At 40.7% G+C, this 16,774-nt stretch overlaps 2 protein-coding genes across 5 annotated transcripts in view; one reads left to right on the top strand and one right to left on the bottom strand.

The window, feature by feature from the left end:
* TCP11 (t-complex 11) overlaps window positions 1-7,074 on the top strand; it is a 50,289-nt gene extending 43,215 nt beyond the window's left edge. For all 4 annotated transcript variants that reach the window (XM_032253480.1, XM_032253478.1, XM_032253481.1 and 1 more), the window contains 6 exons: window positions 1,212-1,432; window positions 2,549-2,685; window positions 2,947-3,164; window positions 3,252-3,433; window positions 4,207-4,370; window positions 5,101-7,074. In XM_032253480.1, coding sequence (XP_032109371.1) covers window positions 1,212-1,432; window positions 2,549-2,685; window positions 2,947-3,164; window positions 3,252-3,433; window positions 4,207-4,370; window positions 5,101-5,333 — 1,155 coding nt within the window. In that variant the 3' untranslated portion in view covers window positions 5,334-7,074. The remainder of the gene's footprint in view (window positions 1-1,211; window positions 1,433-2,548; window positions 2,686-2,946; window positions 3,165-3,251; window positions 3,434-4,206; window positions 4,371-5,100) is intronic.
* A 7,934-nt stretch (window positions 7,075-15,008) lies between these two features.
* LOC116533654 (developmental pluripotency-associated protein 2-like) lies at window positions 15,009-16,533 on the bottom strand. The gene is given in 2 exon segments (XM_032253482.1): window positions 15,009-15,795; window positions 15,797-16,533. Coding segments are annotated over 2 exon segments (891 nt in total). The 5' UTR covers window positions 16,138-16,533; the 3' UTR covers window positions 15,009-15,245.
* Window positions 16,534-16,774: the final 241 nt, after the last annotated feature.

Below are 16,774 nucleotides of genomic sequence, written 5' to 3'. Positions count from 1 at the left end.
CTTTCTCAAAAAAAAAAAAAAAAATTCCAAAGACCTAAGTGTTATGCCTTTTCTGAAAATGGTGGGTGGCTCAGGTACAGCAATTTGCCTTTCACCCTGGAGGGGATCATTTGAAAAGCTCCCGACCACTGAAACTCTAGAAACTTTACTGAAGTGACAGGCCCCTGAATTTTTGTGGGAATCATCTGCTATCCCTAAGTTTGCTTGGGTTTCTAAGGCATCTAAAGTAGTTGATACTTCCTGGTCATCAGATCCAGTGGACATATGACTATCTGAGTTCAAACTTCACTCACGGTACCAACTTTTTATCAGTCAGAGTCCGGTCAAGAGACAGAAACCATGCAGTAATTTGAACAAAGAGAAGCTTCCACAGTGCAGGAGCTTGCTGAGAGGAGCTTACCAGAGCCAGGAAGGAAGGCCCTTTTCTCTTGCAGTTTCTTTTTAACACCCTCTTTTGACAAAATCTAACATTATGTCAGCTAGCAAAGGAAAAATAATTTAAGGGCCTGGCTCCATTTTTGCAGAGTAGGCACTGAAGGGTAGATTTGGAGCTGAGAAGCTCCAAACTGGTAAATGGCAGAGCTTAGCAATTAAAATAGATACTGTGAAGCAGCTTTGATTTTATTTGTTTAACATGAAGGTAAACAGTTGAGATCTCGCTATGACAACACCATATCCTATTCAATTAAATATTCATTGAACCCTATCCCCTAAGCCCCCGCCATGTTCTATGTGTTACAGAAGCACAGGGATGAATAAGAGTCCCTCTTCACCAGTAACTTATTTTTGGGGTTAATAGGCTATTTCAGTGACTTGAAACAGCTCCTATGCCTATTTCATCCTTGCCCTTTGAAGTAAAATAATCTTAAAAATGCCTACATTTTAAAGTTAAGAGACTTCATCACTATGTGATGGTGGGTATTTTATATTTATCGTACCCTGTATGTCTTTTGAACACACTCCTTGATTTTATTCATCTCTGTATCTCATTCTTCCTAGAAAATCATATACGGTTCCTGTAATTGATACCCTTAAGCCTTGAATTGTCATTGGCCTCTAAACAAAGATAAATAATATTCCATGGGAAATACAGAGAACCAACTTCTTGATCCTTAAAAAACATAGGCTGGTATGTCTTTAAAGGGGTTGCCCATTGGGTAAAGTTTGGGGCTCTAAACAGATCAACTCCTTTGACTTTCTTTCCTGGGCAGATCTTGCTATCACTGCTATTACCACGCCAGAACCGCCTAAGAATTGAGATTGAAGAAACTCTGGACATGGACTTGCTCAAGGAGAAAGCAGAACACGGGGCCTTGAAAGTCCCCACTCTCTCTAAGTATGTTCTCAACATGATGGCTTTGCTGTGTGCACCAGTTCGAGATGAAGCTGTGCAGAAACTAGAAAACATTACGGATCCTGTTTGGCTACTTAGGTATGAAGCTCGGTACTGCCCCCAAAAATCTGCTTTAGCCCTTGAGCCAGGAAAAGCTGGGCCAGACCTAGATTATAGCCATTATCTTGACCAACTCTTCCCTGCTAAAGACCTGACTAAGAATCTTTTTCTTCTCTCTGGTCAATTAACTCTTCTTTTCCAAAGACAGCCCCGTAGGGCCTATTGGTTAACCTTAGCTTGATTGATTGGGCCTTTCTCTATAATGCTATAAGACGCTACAGCGCATACTTCTTTCTTCTAAGAAGTTGAAATATCCCTTTCCCAGGTTTTCCTTTCTTTTTTCTTTCTTTCTTTCTTTTTTTTTTTTTTTTTTTTTGTTGTTGTTGTTGAGACAGAATTTCACTTTTGTTGCTCAGGCGGGGAGAGCAGTGGCAAAATTTCGGCTCATCACACCCTCTACCTCCTGGGTTCAGGCGATTCTCTTGCCTCGGCCTCCCAAGTAGCTGGGATTACAGGCACTCACCACCACGCCTGGCTAACTTTTTTATTTTTAGTAGAGACAGGGTTTCACCATATTGGCCAGGCTGGTCTCAAACTCCTGACCTCAGGTGATTCACCTGCCCCAGCCTCCCAAAGTGCTAGGATTATAGGCATGAGCCACCACACCCAGCCCTTTCCTAGGTTTTCTCTTCTTCTAGTTCACACACTATGAGGAGACATTGATGGGTGGTCATCCCTATTTCACATCGCTAGGAACCAAGACCCAGAAAGTTTAAAAAAAAAAAAAAAATTGGCCCAGTAAGTCGAAAATAGCATCACTTATAATCTTTCTTTTATAATCGCATAAGAAAATTGTTAGGATGATGGTGTATTTCTTTCCACTGACTATCCTTTTTAAGAGACAACAGAATGACCATAGTGAAGGAGATCTAGATTGAAGGTCCAGAGATTTAGCTGTTCCCAATTCTGCCACTAACTCACCCTGGGTATTGGGTCCTGGGCCACATGTTATCTTCTGAAAATGTAGGAGGCAGGACTAAGTTACTCTTAAGCCCCCTCCTAACTCTAAAATACAGTGATTTAATGACTCCTTGGGTGCGTTTCCAGCTTACTGGGTTTCATTTAACATAAATATTCTCTTTCCTCCTGTGTCAGAGGGATCTTCCAGGTTCTGGGCCTGATGAAAATGGACATGGTGAACTACACTATCCAGAGCCTTCAACCCCACCTGCAGGAACACTCCATTCAGTATGAACGGGCTAAATTCCAGGAACTCCTCAATAAGCAGCCTAGTATGTATCTAATGTGAGACCAGGAGTGGGAAAGATATTACTGTGGGTCTGACTTTAATAATGTTACAGAGTACTCTGTCTCTTTCTGGGACTAGAAAGTTTCTTATTAGGTGAGAGGAGGGAGAAGGAACATTTATCTAAGATGGAAAGACCCTGAAAGCATTTATTTATTGACCAAGAATATCTTGAAAAGAACCTTGGTCTTGAAGCCTCATAGATGAAGATGCTAAAGATGCTTACACACTCCCTTCCCTGTCATAGGCCTCCTTAATCACACCACCAAATGGCTGACCCAAGCAGCAGCAGATCTCACCATGTCACCTCCAACTTGCCCAGACACTTCTGACTCCTCCAGTGTGGCCAGTCCCTCTCCTAACGAGGCAGCCAAAAACCCAGAGCCTCTCAGCCCCACAATGGTGCTGTCTCAGGGCTTCCTGAACCTCCTTCTCTGGGACCCTGAAAATGAAGAGTTCCCTGAGGTAGGAATGTCTGGGGGCATTGCCATGTTTTGTATTCAGGACTTCCGTCAGGACCTCTCCTGACAGCCTGTTCTTCCCTGGTTCCAGACCCTGCTGATGGACAGAACCCGGCTGCAGGAGCTGGAGTCCCAGTTGCACCAGTTAACCATCATGGCCTCAGTCTTGCTGGTGTCCAGTAGTTTTTCTGGCAGTGTTTTGTTTGGCTCACCCCAGTTTGTGGATAAACTGAAACGCATAACCAAATCCCTGTTGGAAGACTTTCAGTCCAGGTAAGCTGCATAGTTCTTTTTTAGAGTAGAAGGTGATAATGTGGTATTTAAAACAGAGGCAGGTAATGAATGATTGCTTACTGTCTACCACAAACCACAGAAAGTCCCTTTGGAACCATCTACGAAGATTGTTGGTTTCTTTCCATAAGTGGTCATGAGGCTTGTGACAAAGGAAAAACTTTCTTCCAAAAAAGGTAGTGTGGAAAATAGTTTGCTGCAAGAGGGCCATTATCTAGTTGAATGGTGACAGGGGGCTGGTGTCATCACATATATCCAGGACTTGGTCAGTTGGTCAGCAATACTGATTGAACATCCCACTGTGTGCAGGCCATCACACCAGAGGAAAAGGAGGAATCAGAAGGCCAGGTTTGTAGTTATAAATGATGAGGTAGGACAGATGATCCTGGAAAATGCCCAATAAAGTCTTAGACATGTATATGTAAAAACAAAGTCCATGGGACTAAGAAATGATGAGTGGATTCAAGAATACAACTAAACACTTTTCCAGAGTTGATTTTATAGTTTGCTTTGTTTGCTAAGAAGTAGAACATTGTACCACACATAGAGAATAGCTGGTGTCTTGAGGGTTACAGTGAGGACACTGTACCTTCCCACTGGGCCCTGCAGCCTGCCAGGGGCTGGGGTTTGGAGGTGGAGAGGATGGCTGACATTCTCCCTCAAGTGGGCCTGGCATCTGGTATAGAGCATACTGGGCTCTGGACCTATGCCAGGGTTACCGGGTGGGTGCCAGCATACTTTCTTTCATGTTCTAGGCCTGAGGAAGCTATACTGTCTGTGAGTGAACAGGTGTCTCAGGAAATCCATCAAAGCCTCAAGAATATGGGCCTTGCTGCTCTAAGCAGTGACAATGCAACATCTCTGATGGGACAGCTACAGAACATTGCCAAGAAGGAGAACTGTGTCCGCAGTGTCATTGGTGAGTATGCTTGTGGGGTAGTGAGAATGGTGAGGGGAGAGATAGATCCTGACCATAGAACGCCAACCTTTAACAACATGAAGCATGGCCATTGAGTATGTCATTGTTTAGCCTTGAGTTTTTTCAAAGTGCTGGGTTGAAGTCATATCCAAATCAGTTTAAAGACTGACTGTGGTTCTAAGGATGATTTGCACCCAGAAATTCATGACTTCTAGGCGTGGAATCCAACTGACCTGGTTAAGTCATTTGGGCCTACAGGTCATTCTCTGGCTGCACCAAGAAATCTGACATCTCCCACATCTCCCAACAAGAAACTAATGCTGAATTTGGCTGGAATACATGTTCCTGTAGTAGGGACTCCCCAGGAGGGGAGGCCATGAACTTGGCTAGCTTGCTCCTACCTTAGCCATCTGAAGGATCAGTCTAAGATCCTCCTGTTACATCACTCACTCACTAGGATCTAACTTAAACAATCTTTTGTTTAAGATGGATACTTAAACAATCTTTTGAATAGTCTGAAATTTACTGACACACTAGTTTTTGATATTTGTCCTTGAGAGCAAGATTGCAACCCCCTTTCCAAACAAAACAAATTTCCTTATCTATAGGTAAGTGGGCAGGTTGGTGCATATCTGTTAACTTAGAACCTGGGTGAGTAGAGTGCAGGGGAAATGTTTCTTCCTGAAATCTGTTAGCTTTTTCCCTTCTCACTGTCTTTTCCTGCTCACAGATCAGCGGATCCATTTGTTTCTCAAATGCTGTTTGGTTCTTGGTGTGCAGCGGTCTCTGTTAGACCTCCCTGGAGGCCTTACTCTTATTGAAGCAGAACTGGCAGAACTGGGCCAGAAGTTTATCAACTTGACACATCACAATCAGGAGGTGTTTGGTCCCTACTACACTGAGATCCTCAAAACTCTCATCTCCCCATCCCAGGCACTGGAAACAAAAGTGGAGTCTGTCTGATAGTGTGGGCTCAGAGCCCTGGTACCTTGGATCCAACAGGCCCATCATCTTCATAGGGTAGCATCACCAATGACCAGCAGACAGTGAGGTTCTATCCCAGCCCTTGCAGCTAGTACACTAAGGCTGTAGGGATCAAGCATGTAAACACCAACTGGCCCAAAACCATTCGCTAATAAACTTCTGAAGTGTAAAAAATCTTCCATTTTTCCTGTGCTGCAGCTGAGGCCAAGCCCTGTGACTTCAGCCTTCAGCTAGCTGAGAAGCCATCAAGCCCTCAGTTTTCCCTTCTCTGGCTATGTGTACCTTTCAACATACAGAGCTGAGCAGCCAAGACACCCAGGTGCTAGCATTATTTTCTTTAAGGGTAAAGCGTTACTCAAGGGGCCCTGAGAACTCGGGAATTATCCAAATTGTGAGTATAAGGGCTTCTTTGGAAGCCTTTGTTTTGTCCAGTTTACCTTAGGAGAGAATGTGGTTTAGGGAAGTGAGCTCAAAAGGTTCCAAAGGATGCAACAAGAAGTCAAGAAATATTAAGAGCCTCAGTTCTCTTAGTTGCATGGTCTGAAGCAGTATGCAAACCTGGGGCTGAATGAAAATGGATATTAGCATACAAGCAAGCATTCTGTTGAGGACAATTTCAGCGTTCATGGGACCTCTCTCTCAAGTTATCCAGAGATCAGACTTGGACAGTTAGGTTTGTGACTGACTTGGATCAAATTTATTCCTGGTCCTGTTCTCTAGCCCAGTAAGTCTCCTTTCCCTCATCTCTAACCCTAGAACACCTGGTTCTTCCAGACAGAGGTAATGTGGGCATTCAGGGGTGGAGCAGCCTCCATCCTTCTGGCTTCTCTGGAAGCCTCCATTCTGGGCAGTTGTAGTTGTAAGCTCTTGTTAGCATTACAAATGAGAGACGTTCTAGGAAGGATCTGGGCTTGTCTCCTGAGATTGTAGAGACTGACTCATCATTTTCAGGCTGATTGCAGCAGATGAGCTCTGCCTAGTATGGCTGAAATGAGGAAAATATTCAATTCAGATTTAGAAAATGGCAATTCAGTTATGTGTTTGCAAGGCAAGGTGAAGAAAAACAATGTTCTCATCATTTCAGGTGATGGAAGTTGCCCGCTGTTACACACCTAATCTAGGAAGAACAACAGGAGGGGGATTTGAGTTCCATTAGGCCCAGGGTTTCCTTCTAATTGATTTCCTTTTTTAGAGGGTAGATCCTAGGTGGGTGACAGAGCTAGGTCAACACAATGTGACTTTTACTATGACCAGAAAAGTTGGGGGGCCTGGATCATTCACATTTTCCAGTCTTATAACTAGATAGCTTCAGGATGAGGAAGCCCAAGGGGTATGTTTAATAAACGGTGAGGCTTACCCAGTTGGATTCTCTGATTTGCAACTATTTGAATTTTTTTAAAAAAATCCACATTTTGGAAGCCTCATTATTTTAGAGGCAAATGGATTCCAGGGAAGAAGATTGTCTGGTTGGTGGGTGCAGACCCTGAACTGATAATAGAACCTTGCTTTGTACTTCACCATTAAAATTGGGAATCATCAATACATTAGAATATTTGAATTTATTTTCTTATTCTTTCTCATGGAGGAGACAGGGATCTTGTCCCTAAACAAGGAAAGATAGCTGCAGTCAATCCTGCCCACTGGTTTGAGGGAATTTTAAAAAAATTAATGTATATTCATATTTTAAATTGTGGAAAAAATACACGTAATATGAAAGTTATCATTAGTGACATCGAGTACATTCAGAATGTTGTACAACCATCATGACTGACTGGTTCCAGAACATTTTCATCACTACCAAAGGAAATCCCATTCCAGTAACCAGTCACTGCCCATTTTCCCCTCTCCCTTGCTGCTGGCAACCATTAATCTTTCTGTCTTAATGGGCTTTCTGACTCTGAATTCAATTTCCTATAGATGGAATAATATAATATGCAGCTTTTTGTGACTGGCTTCTTTCACTCGTTTTTCAAGATTCATTAGTGTTCTAGTATGTATTGGTATTTCATTCCTTTTTATGGCTAAATAATATTCTGTCACATGAATATACCACATTTTGCTCATCTACTCATCAGTCAGTGGGTGTTACTTCAGCCCTTAACTAGCCGAGAAGCCAGCAAGCCCTGAGTTTTCCCTTCTCTGGCTATGTGTACCTTTCAACATATAATGCTGAGTATTTTGGCTTTTGTAATTAATGCCACAGTGAATACTTGGCATTACTTATAAAACTCATAAGTTTTTGTTTGAACACCTGTCTTCTGTGCTTTTGAATGTCTACCCATATATCCAGGAATAGAATTGCTGAGTTTTATGATAATCTCTGCTTAATTTATTGAGAAACTACGATTTTAAGTTAGTATTTGTATACAGTGTAAGGAACAGGTCCAACTTTATTCTTTTGCATGTGGATATCCAGTTTTCCTAGCATTATTTGTTGAAGAGACTGTCCTTTTCCTATTGAGTGGTCTTGCTCTTTGATTCTTGTCAAAAATTGATTGACCATACATGAAGGGTTTATTTCTGAACTCTATTTTATTCCACTGATCTATATGTTTACCCTTATGCCAGTAACACATTGTTTTGATTACTGTAAGCTTTGTAGTGTGTTTGGAAATTAGGAAGTATAAGTTCTCCAACTAGGTTGTATTTCAAGATGACGTGGCTGTCCCCTTCATTTCCATAAGAATTTTAGTATCCATTTGTGTAAAAAAGGAAGTTGGAATTTTTGATAGGGATATATATATATATATATATATATATATATGTGTGTGTGCGTGTGCACGCGTGCACACACACAACACACATTTTTTTTTTTGAGACAGAGTCTCACTCTGTTGCCCAGGCTGGATTGCAGTAGCATGATGGCTCACTGCAACTTCTGTCTCCTGAGTTCAAGCAATTCTCCTGCCTCGGCCTCCTGAGTAGCTGGGAGTACAGGTACCTACCACCATGCCCAGCTAATTTTTTTACTTTTAATAGAGATGGGGCTTCACCATGTTAGCCAGGCTGATCTCGAACTCCTGACCTCAAGTGATCTGCCTACCTCAGCATTCCAAAGTACTGGGATTACAAGTGTGAGCCACCACACCTGGCCTTGATAGGGATTATATTGAATTTTTAAGTCAGTTTGGGGAGTATTGCCATCTTGTCGTCCCATCCATGAACACAGAATGTCTTTTCCTTTTGTTAGGCCTTTAATTTCTTTCAGCAACATTTTATAGTTTTCAGTGTACAAGCCTTGCACTTCCTTGGTTAAATTTATTCATAAGTATTTCATTCATTTGGATGTAATTGTTAATAGAATTGTTTTTCTTAATTTCCTTTTCATATTGTGCGTTGGCAGTATATAGAAAGAAAACCAATGTGTTTATTGATCTTGTACCCTGCAACTTCACTAAGTTTATTATATCAAATACTCTGTGTGTGTGAATTCTTTAGTGTTTTTTATATATAAGATCATGTCATCTGAGAATAGAAATAGTTTTGGATCTTTTTTTCCCCAATTTTGATCCCATTTATTTATCTTGCCTAATTCCTCTGGCTAGAACTTCCAGTACAATGTCTAAAGATAGTGATAAAAGCACTTGTCTAATATCGTGATCTTGAAGAGAAAGCTTTCAGTCATTCACCATTGAGTATACAGTTAAGCTGTGGATTTTTCAGAAATACCTTTTATTGTGTTAAGGAAGTTGCCTTCTGTTACTAGTTTGCTCAGGTTTTTTTTGGTCATGAAACAGTATTGAGTTTTTTTGTCTAATTAATTTTGGAGATAGGGCCTTGCTTTGTCACCCAGGCTGGAGTACAGTGGGGTGACCACGGCTTACTGCAGCCTTGACCTCCTGCCCTCAGGTGATCCTCCTGCCTCAGCCTTTTGAGTAGCTGGGACTACAGGTGTGTGCCATCACGCCTGGCTAATTTTTGTATTTTTTGTAGAGATGAGATCTCACTATGTGGCCCAGGCTGGCCTCAAATCTTTGGGTCCAAGAAGTCCTCCCGTCTTGTTTTCCCAGTGTTGGGACTATAGGCATGAGCCACCACACTTGGCCTTGAATTTTCTCAACTGCTTTTTCTGCATTGATTGAGCTGATCCTATGCTTTACTTTTTTTATTTTATTAATGACATATTATGTTGTTTGATTTTCTTATTGAATCAACATTGCATTAATGGGATTAGTCCCATTTGATCCTGGTATTTAATCCTTTTTTTTGTTGTTGTTTGTTTTTTATTTAATCCTTTTAATATGCTGTTGGTTTCAGTTTGCTAGTGCATTGTTGAGGATTTTTGCATCTGTATTCCTAAGAGATATTGGTCTGTTTTCTTGTGATGTCTTTGTCTGGCTTTGGAATCAGAATAATGCTGGCCTCTTCTATTTTCTTTCTTTCTTTTTCTTTTTTTTTTTTGGAAGAGTTTGAGAAGGATTGGTGTTAATTTGTTAAACGAGTGGTAGAATTCACCAGTGAAGGCATGTAGTACTGGACTTTTCTTTGTTGGGAAGTTTTGATTATCAAACTCTTTACTTGTTATAAACCTATTTATTTAGATTCTCTTTTTCTTCCTGAATCCATTTTGGTAATTGATATTCCTAGGACTTTGTCCATTTTATCTAGGTTATCTAAATTTTACATATGACTGTTCATAGTATACTCTTATAATCCTTTTTGTTTATGTAAAGTTGGCAGTAATTTCCCCACTTTTATTTCTGATTTTAATCATGTATATCTTCTCTCTCTCTCTCTCTCTTTTTTTTTTTTTTTTTGAGATGGAGTCTCTCTCACTCAGGCTGAAGTGCAGTAGCATGATCTCAGCTCGCTGCAACCTCTGCCTCGCCTCCCGGGTTCAAGCAATTTTGTGCCTCAGCTTCTCGAGTAGCTGGGATTACAGGCACTCGCCACCACACCCAACTAGTTTTTGTATTTTTAGTAGAGATGGGGTTTGACCATGTTAGCCAGGCTGGTCTTGAACTCCTGGCTGCAAGTGATCTGCCTGCCTTGGCCTCCCAAAGTGCTGAGATTACAGGCGTGAGCCACCATGCCCAGCCATCTTCTCTTTTTTTATACTTTTCAATCTAGCGGTTGATTTGTCAATTTTACTGATCTTTTTCAAAGAGTAACATTTGGTTTTGTTGATTATCTCTTGTTTTTCTATGCTCTTATTTATTTCCACTCTAGCCTTTAGTATTTCCTTCTTTCTGCTAGCATTGGGTTTAATTTGCCCTCCTTTTTTAGGTCATTAGGTGTAAAATTAGATTATCGATTTTATTTTTCCTTTTTAGAGATAGGGCTTCTTGCTCTGACACCCAAGCTACAGTGCAGTGGTATGATCATAGCTCACTGTAAGCTCAAACTCCTGGACTCAAGTGATCCCCTTCTCCTACCTTAGCCTCCCAAGTAGCTAGGACTACTGGTACATGCCACCATACCTGGCTAATTTTTAATTTAATTAATTAATTTATTATTTTTTGAGACAGAGTCTCGCTCTGTTGCCCAGGCTGGAGTGCAGTGGCGTGATCTCGGCTCACTGCAACCTCTGCCTTCAGGGTTCAAACGGTTCTCCTGCCTCAGCTTCCTGAGTAGCTGGGACTATAGGTGCATGCCACCACACCTGGATAATTTTTTTGTATTTTTGGTAGAGACAGGGTTTCATGCAGTATTTGTCTTTCTGTGTCTGGCTTATTTCACTTAGCATAATGTCTTCCAGATTCATCCATATTTTCACAAATAGCAGGATTTCATTTCTTTTTAAAAAATGGAATAATATTCTGTTGTGTGTGTGCATACATTTTCTTTATCCGTTCATCCTTTAGTGGACGTTTGTTTTCATATCTTGACTGTTGTGAATAATGCTGCAATGAATATGGAAGTGAAGATTCTTCTTGAAGATAGTGATTTTATTTCCTTTGGATGTATACCCAGAAGTGGGAATGCTGGATCATACGGTAGTTCTGTTTATATGGTGAGAATGTAGAGTAAAGAGAACCATTATATAGTCACATGCCACATAATGACATTTATTTATTCTTTTTTGTTTTGTTTTTTGAGACAGAGTCTCGCTCTTGTTGCCCAGGCTGGAGTACAATGGTACAATCTTGGCTCACTGCAACCTCTACCTCCCAGGTTCAAGCAATTCTCCTGCCTCAGCCTCCCAAGTACCTGGGATTACCGCCTCCCGCCACCATGCCCCGCTAATTTTTTGTATTTTTAGTAGGGACAGGGTTTTGGCATGTTGGCCAGGCTGGTCTTAAACTCCTGACCTCAGGTGATCCACTCGCCTCTGCCTCCCAAAGTGCTGGGATGACGTGCGTGAGTCACCACACCAGGCCTATTTATTTATTTTTGAGACGGGGTCTGGCCCTGTCACCCAGGCTGGAGTGAGTGATGCAATCTCAGCTCACTGCAACTTCTGCCTCCCAGGCTCAAGCGATTCTCCTGCCTTAGCTTCCCAAGTAGGCAGGATTACAGGTGTGTGCCACCATACTGATCTAATTTTTATATTTTTAGTAGAGATGGGGTTTCGCCATGCTGGCCAGGCTAGGCTGGTCTCAAACTCCTGGCCTCAAGTGATCCACCTGCCTCAGTCTCCCAAAGTGCTGGGATTACGGGTGTGAGCCACTGTGACGGGCCCACATAATGACATTTAGGTCAATGAAGATTAATGGTGGTCCTAAGATTATAAAGGAGCTGAAAAATGCCTTTAACCTAGTGACATCATTGCTGTCATAACCTCATAGCACAATGTATTATTACATATTACTGCAAGGCCAGGTACAGTGGCTCACTCCTGTAATCCTAGCACTTTGGGAGGCCGAGGTGGATCACCTGAGGTCAGGAGTTCAAGACCAGCCTGGCCAATATGGCGAAACCCCATCTCTACTAAAAATACAAAAAAAATTAAAATTAGGCGTGTGTGGTGGTAGTCGCATATAATCCCAGCTACTTGGGAAGCTGAGACAGGATAATCGCTTGAACCTGGGGGCAGAGGTTGCAGTGAGCTGAGATCACACCATTTCACCCCAGGCTGGGCAAAAGAGCAAAACTCAGTCTAAAAAACAAACAAAAACTCCAAAAAGCCTGCACTGCCAGTCATCTAAAAATATAGCATATACAGTAGTGTGCAATACATAATACTTGATGACAATAGTAAATGACCATGTTTCTAGCTTATATATTTAATGGACTGTTTATCATTATTTCAGAGTGTACTGCTACTTATATATATATTTTAACTGTAAAGCAGCCTCAGGCAGGTCCTTCAGGGGGTATTCTAGAACGCATTATTATCACAGGAGATGGTAGCTCCATGTGTGTTATTGCCTCTGAAGAACTGGAGTGAAACAAGATGTGGAGGCGGCAGACTGTTGATGATCATGACCCTGTACAGGCCTAGGCTAATACATGTGTTTGTGTCTTAGTTTTTAACAAAAAAATTTTTTTTTTTAGTTAATAGAAAAAAACTTATAGAATATGGATAATAGGCTGAATGTGGTGGCTCATGCCTGTAATCCCAGCCCTTTGGGAAACTGAGGTGAGAGAACTGCTTGAGCCCAAGAGTTCAAAACCAACCTGCACACCAGAGTGAGACCGCCTTTCTATAGAAATGTTTTTAAAAAATTAACCAGGTGTGGTGGTATGTACCTGTGGTCCCAGCTACTCAGAAGGCTGAGGTGGGAGGATTGCATGAGCCCAGGAGTTGGAGGCTGCAGTGAGCCATGGTTGTACCACTGCACTCCAGCCTGGTTGACAGGGCGAGACCTCTAAAAAATATATGGATAATAAAGAAAAAATATTTTTATACAGCTGTACAATGTGTTTGTATTAAGCTAAGTGCTTTTACAAAGAAGTCAAAAGGTTAAAAAAATTAGAAAGGGGCTGGGCACGGTGGCTCACACCTGTAAATCCCAGCACTTTGGGAGGCCAAGATGGGTGGATCACAAGGTCAAGAGATCAAGAGCATCCTGGCCAACTTGGTGAAACCCCCTCTCTACTAAAAATACAAAAAAATTAGCCAGGCATGGTGGCAGGTGCCTGTAATCCCAGGTACTCAGGAGGCTGAGGCAGGAGAATCGCTTGAACCCGGGAGGCGGAGGTTGCAGTGAGCCAAGATCGTGCCACTGTACTCCAGCCTAGGCAACAGAGTGAGACTCAGTCTCAAAAAAAAAAAAAAAATTAAAAAGGTGTATCATGTAAAAACATTGTAGTATGCTAAGGTTAATTTATTATTGAAGAGAGAAAAATCTTTTAAAATTTAGTGTAGCATAAGTGTACAGTGTTTGTAAAATGTACAGTAGGGTTCAGTAATGTCCTAGGCCTCCACATTCACTCACCACTAACTCACTGACTCACCTAGAGCAACTACCAGTCCTGGAAGCTCCATTAATGATAAGTACCATAGATGGGTATACTATTTTTTATCTTTTATACCACATTTTTATAGTATCTGTGTTTAGATAACACAAATGCCACTGTGTTATAATTGTCTATAGTTTTTAATACAGTAACATGCTATACAGGTTTATAGCCTAGGAGCAATAGTCTATACCAGACAGCCTATATGTGTAGTAGGCTATACCATCTAGGCCATATGTGTGTAGTAGGCTATACCATCATACACAATGATGAAACCATCTAACAATTTCACAGAATGTATCCCCGTTAAGTTACACGTGACTGTACATTGTTGATAAGAATGCAAATTGTTACAGCCATAATGGAAGACAGCATAGAGATTCCTCAAAAATATTTAAAATGATCTCTGTATGATTTAAGTCTTTTAAATTTTACTGAGACGTGTTCTGTGACGCAACATATGGTCTGTCCTGGAGAATGTTCCATGCACAATTGAGAAGAATGCATATTCTACTGTTGGGTGAAGTTCTCTATCTATGTCTATTGAGTCTAGTGGATGTATAGTGTTGTTCAAGTCCTCCATTTCCTTGTTGATCTTCTTTCTAGCTGTTCTATCCATTCTTGCTAATTTTATGCTCAGTTTTATCTGTTCTGGAAAGCAAGATACTGAAGTTTCCAACTATTATTGTAGAACGGTCTGTTTCTCTCTTAATTTGGTGAATGTTTGTTTCCTATATTTTGGGGCTCTGTTTTTATGTACATATGTGTTTATAATTGTTCTATCTTCTTGGTGAATTAACCCTTTTATCAGTATATATTGTCGTTATTTGTCTCATTTAACAATTTTTTACTTAAAAATTTTACTATTTTGTCTGGTATTATAGTTATCTCAGACTCTTGGTTACTATTTACCTGGAATATCTTTTTTTCTAATGTTTTACTTTCAACCTGTTGGTGTCTTTGGATCTAAAGTGAGTCTCTTTAAACAACATATAGTTAGATCTTGTTTTTTTCCTAAATCTATTCTGCCAATCTGTCTTTTAATTGGTGACTTTAATCCATTTATATTTAAAGCAATTACTGATATGGAAAAAATTACTTCTACCAGATTGCTGTTTGTATTCTATATATTTCATATCATTTTTGTTTCTCAGTTCCTCTATTACTGCCAGCATTTGGGTTTAATTTTTTCTTGTGTACCATTTTGATTTCTTCCTCAGTACCTTTTCTCTGTGTTTTTGAGTTACTTTCTTAGTAGTTACCATGGGAATTACAATTAACACCCACAATTTATAGATATATATTTTTTTAAAGGCCAACTGCAGTGACTTTATTTTAATGGGTTTTCAGGCGTACAGAAAGGGGCTCTTTAGATGGGGCTGTGTCACTAGTCAACCACCTTCACTGGGGAGTCCTAGTCACTATGACTGTTTTGTAGATCAGGATGATTCATTCAAATTGTCTCCTCTTCCATTCCTTCATAATAGGGTACATGGTGTGAAAGTACATCCCACCTTCTCTAGTACATTGTATTCAAGCAGGTCATTGCTACTTCTCTATTGTCATTAATCTTTTCATCATCTTCTTATTCCTCTTAGCACAGTCAGGGCATAACATATTATCTTCTATGCCTGGGGATGGGAAAATGCAGGCAGGCAACAAGAAGAGAGAAATCATCCTCCTGCGAGTTGTAGGCACCCAGGCCTGACCTGCATGAAACTGCAGGCGTACCCAACCCTTTGTGTCTGCTGAGAGAAGCTGGCCATGGACCACACACCACCTGACACCAGAAGCTTGCATCAAAAAGGCCTCAACAGAAACACGAATGGAACACAAATTCACAGCCTTAGGATGAACAGCTCTTGCAGAAATTCTTGCCCACGATGCCAACATGGCTTCCTGCACTGAAGTTATCGCTTCAACTGTATTAGTCTCTTCTGCTGTCTCACTCATCTTAAAACTTTTCTGAAGCCTTGCTGTCTTGGTCACTGCCTTGCTTTTCCTTGAACACTGCTGTACTCTGGTCTCTTGTAACATTTCAGGCATATCTTGCTGTTGTTCAGGGTAAGCATGCCCATGGAGCCTCGGATAAAGTTGTTTTCTTGCCCTTCATATTCAAACCAAGTTCTTGACACCAGTTCCGCAAAGTGTCTTGACACACCTTACTAATAGGAGGCAAAATGGTCGGCATCGGAGGGGCTGGTATTTTGCAACTAGCTTTTCGTGGCGCTGTAAATTGTTCATTTGTTTGAAGTAGATTAACTTGATTGTATTTCTTAGGCTTCTTCAGTTTGACATCAGAAGTTGAAACACTTGGTTCCATTTGTTCCATATTTGGTTGATCTTTAACTGGCACCAATGTCAAAATCACACTTTCCTCATCATCTGCTTCCACCTCAAAGAAATTCTTCTTACTGTTATCCAAATTTGAGTCTGACATTTTCAGCAACACCTGTGTTGCCTAGGCTGGTCTTGAATTCTTGGCTGAGCTCCCAGACTCAAGAACGATATCTGTTTAGTTTCAATAGCATATAAAAAGTCTGCCTATATACAGCTTGAATCCCCCTTTTGTTATTGTCACAAATTAAATTTTTATCCATTATGTGCTCACTGATATAGATTTATGATTATTTTTTATGTCTTTGTCTTTTAAATTCTATAGGAAAGAAAAAGAGTTACACACCAAAAATACAGTAATACTGGATTTATATTTATGTAGTTACCTTTACTGATGTTCTTTATATCTTCATATGGTTTTAAGTTACTGTCCAGTGTCTACTGATTTTCATTTCAACCTGAAAACACCCTTTAGCATTTCTTGTAGGGCAGTACTACTAGCAACACACTTAATCTTTAGCTTTTGTTTATCCAAGAATGTTTCAATATGTCTTTGAAGGATAGTTTTGCTGGATATAGAATTCTTAGTTGATAATTGCTTTCTTTCAGAACCTCAAATATCTCATCCCCCTGCCTTCTGGTCTCTATGGTTTCTCATAAGAAATTGGCTATTAAATCTTAGCTGCTTTCAAGATTCTCTCCTTGTGTTTGTCTTTCAACACTCTGATTATAATGTATTT

This window comes from Sapajus apella, unplaced genomic scaffold, assembly GCF_009761245.1.
Source record: "Sapajus apella isolate SASKATOON/1434 unplaced genomic scaffold, GSC_monkey_1.0 scaffold83, whole genome shotgun sequence".
Taxonomy (NCBI): Eukaryota; Metazoa; Chordata; class Mammalia; order Primates; family Cebidae; genus Sapajus; species Sapajus apella.
This window is presented reverse-complemented; position numbering and strand designations above follow the sequence as displayed.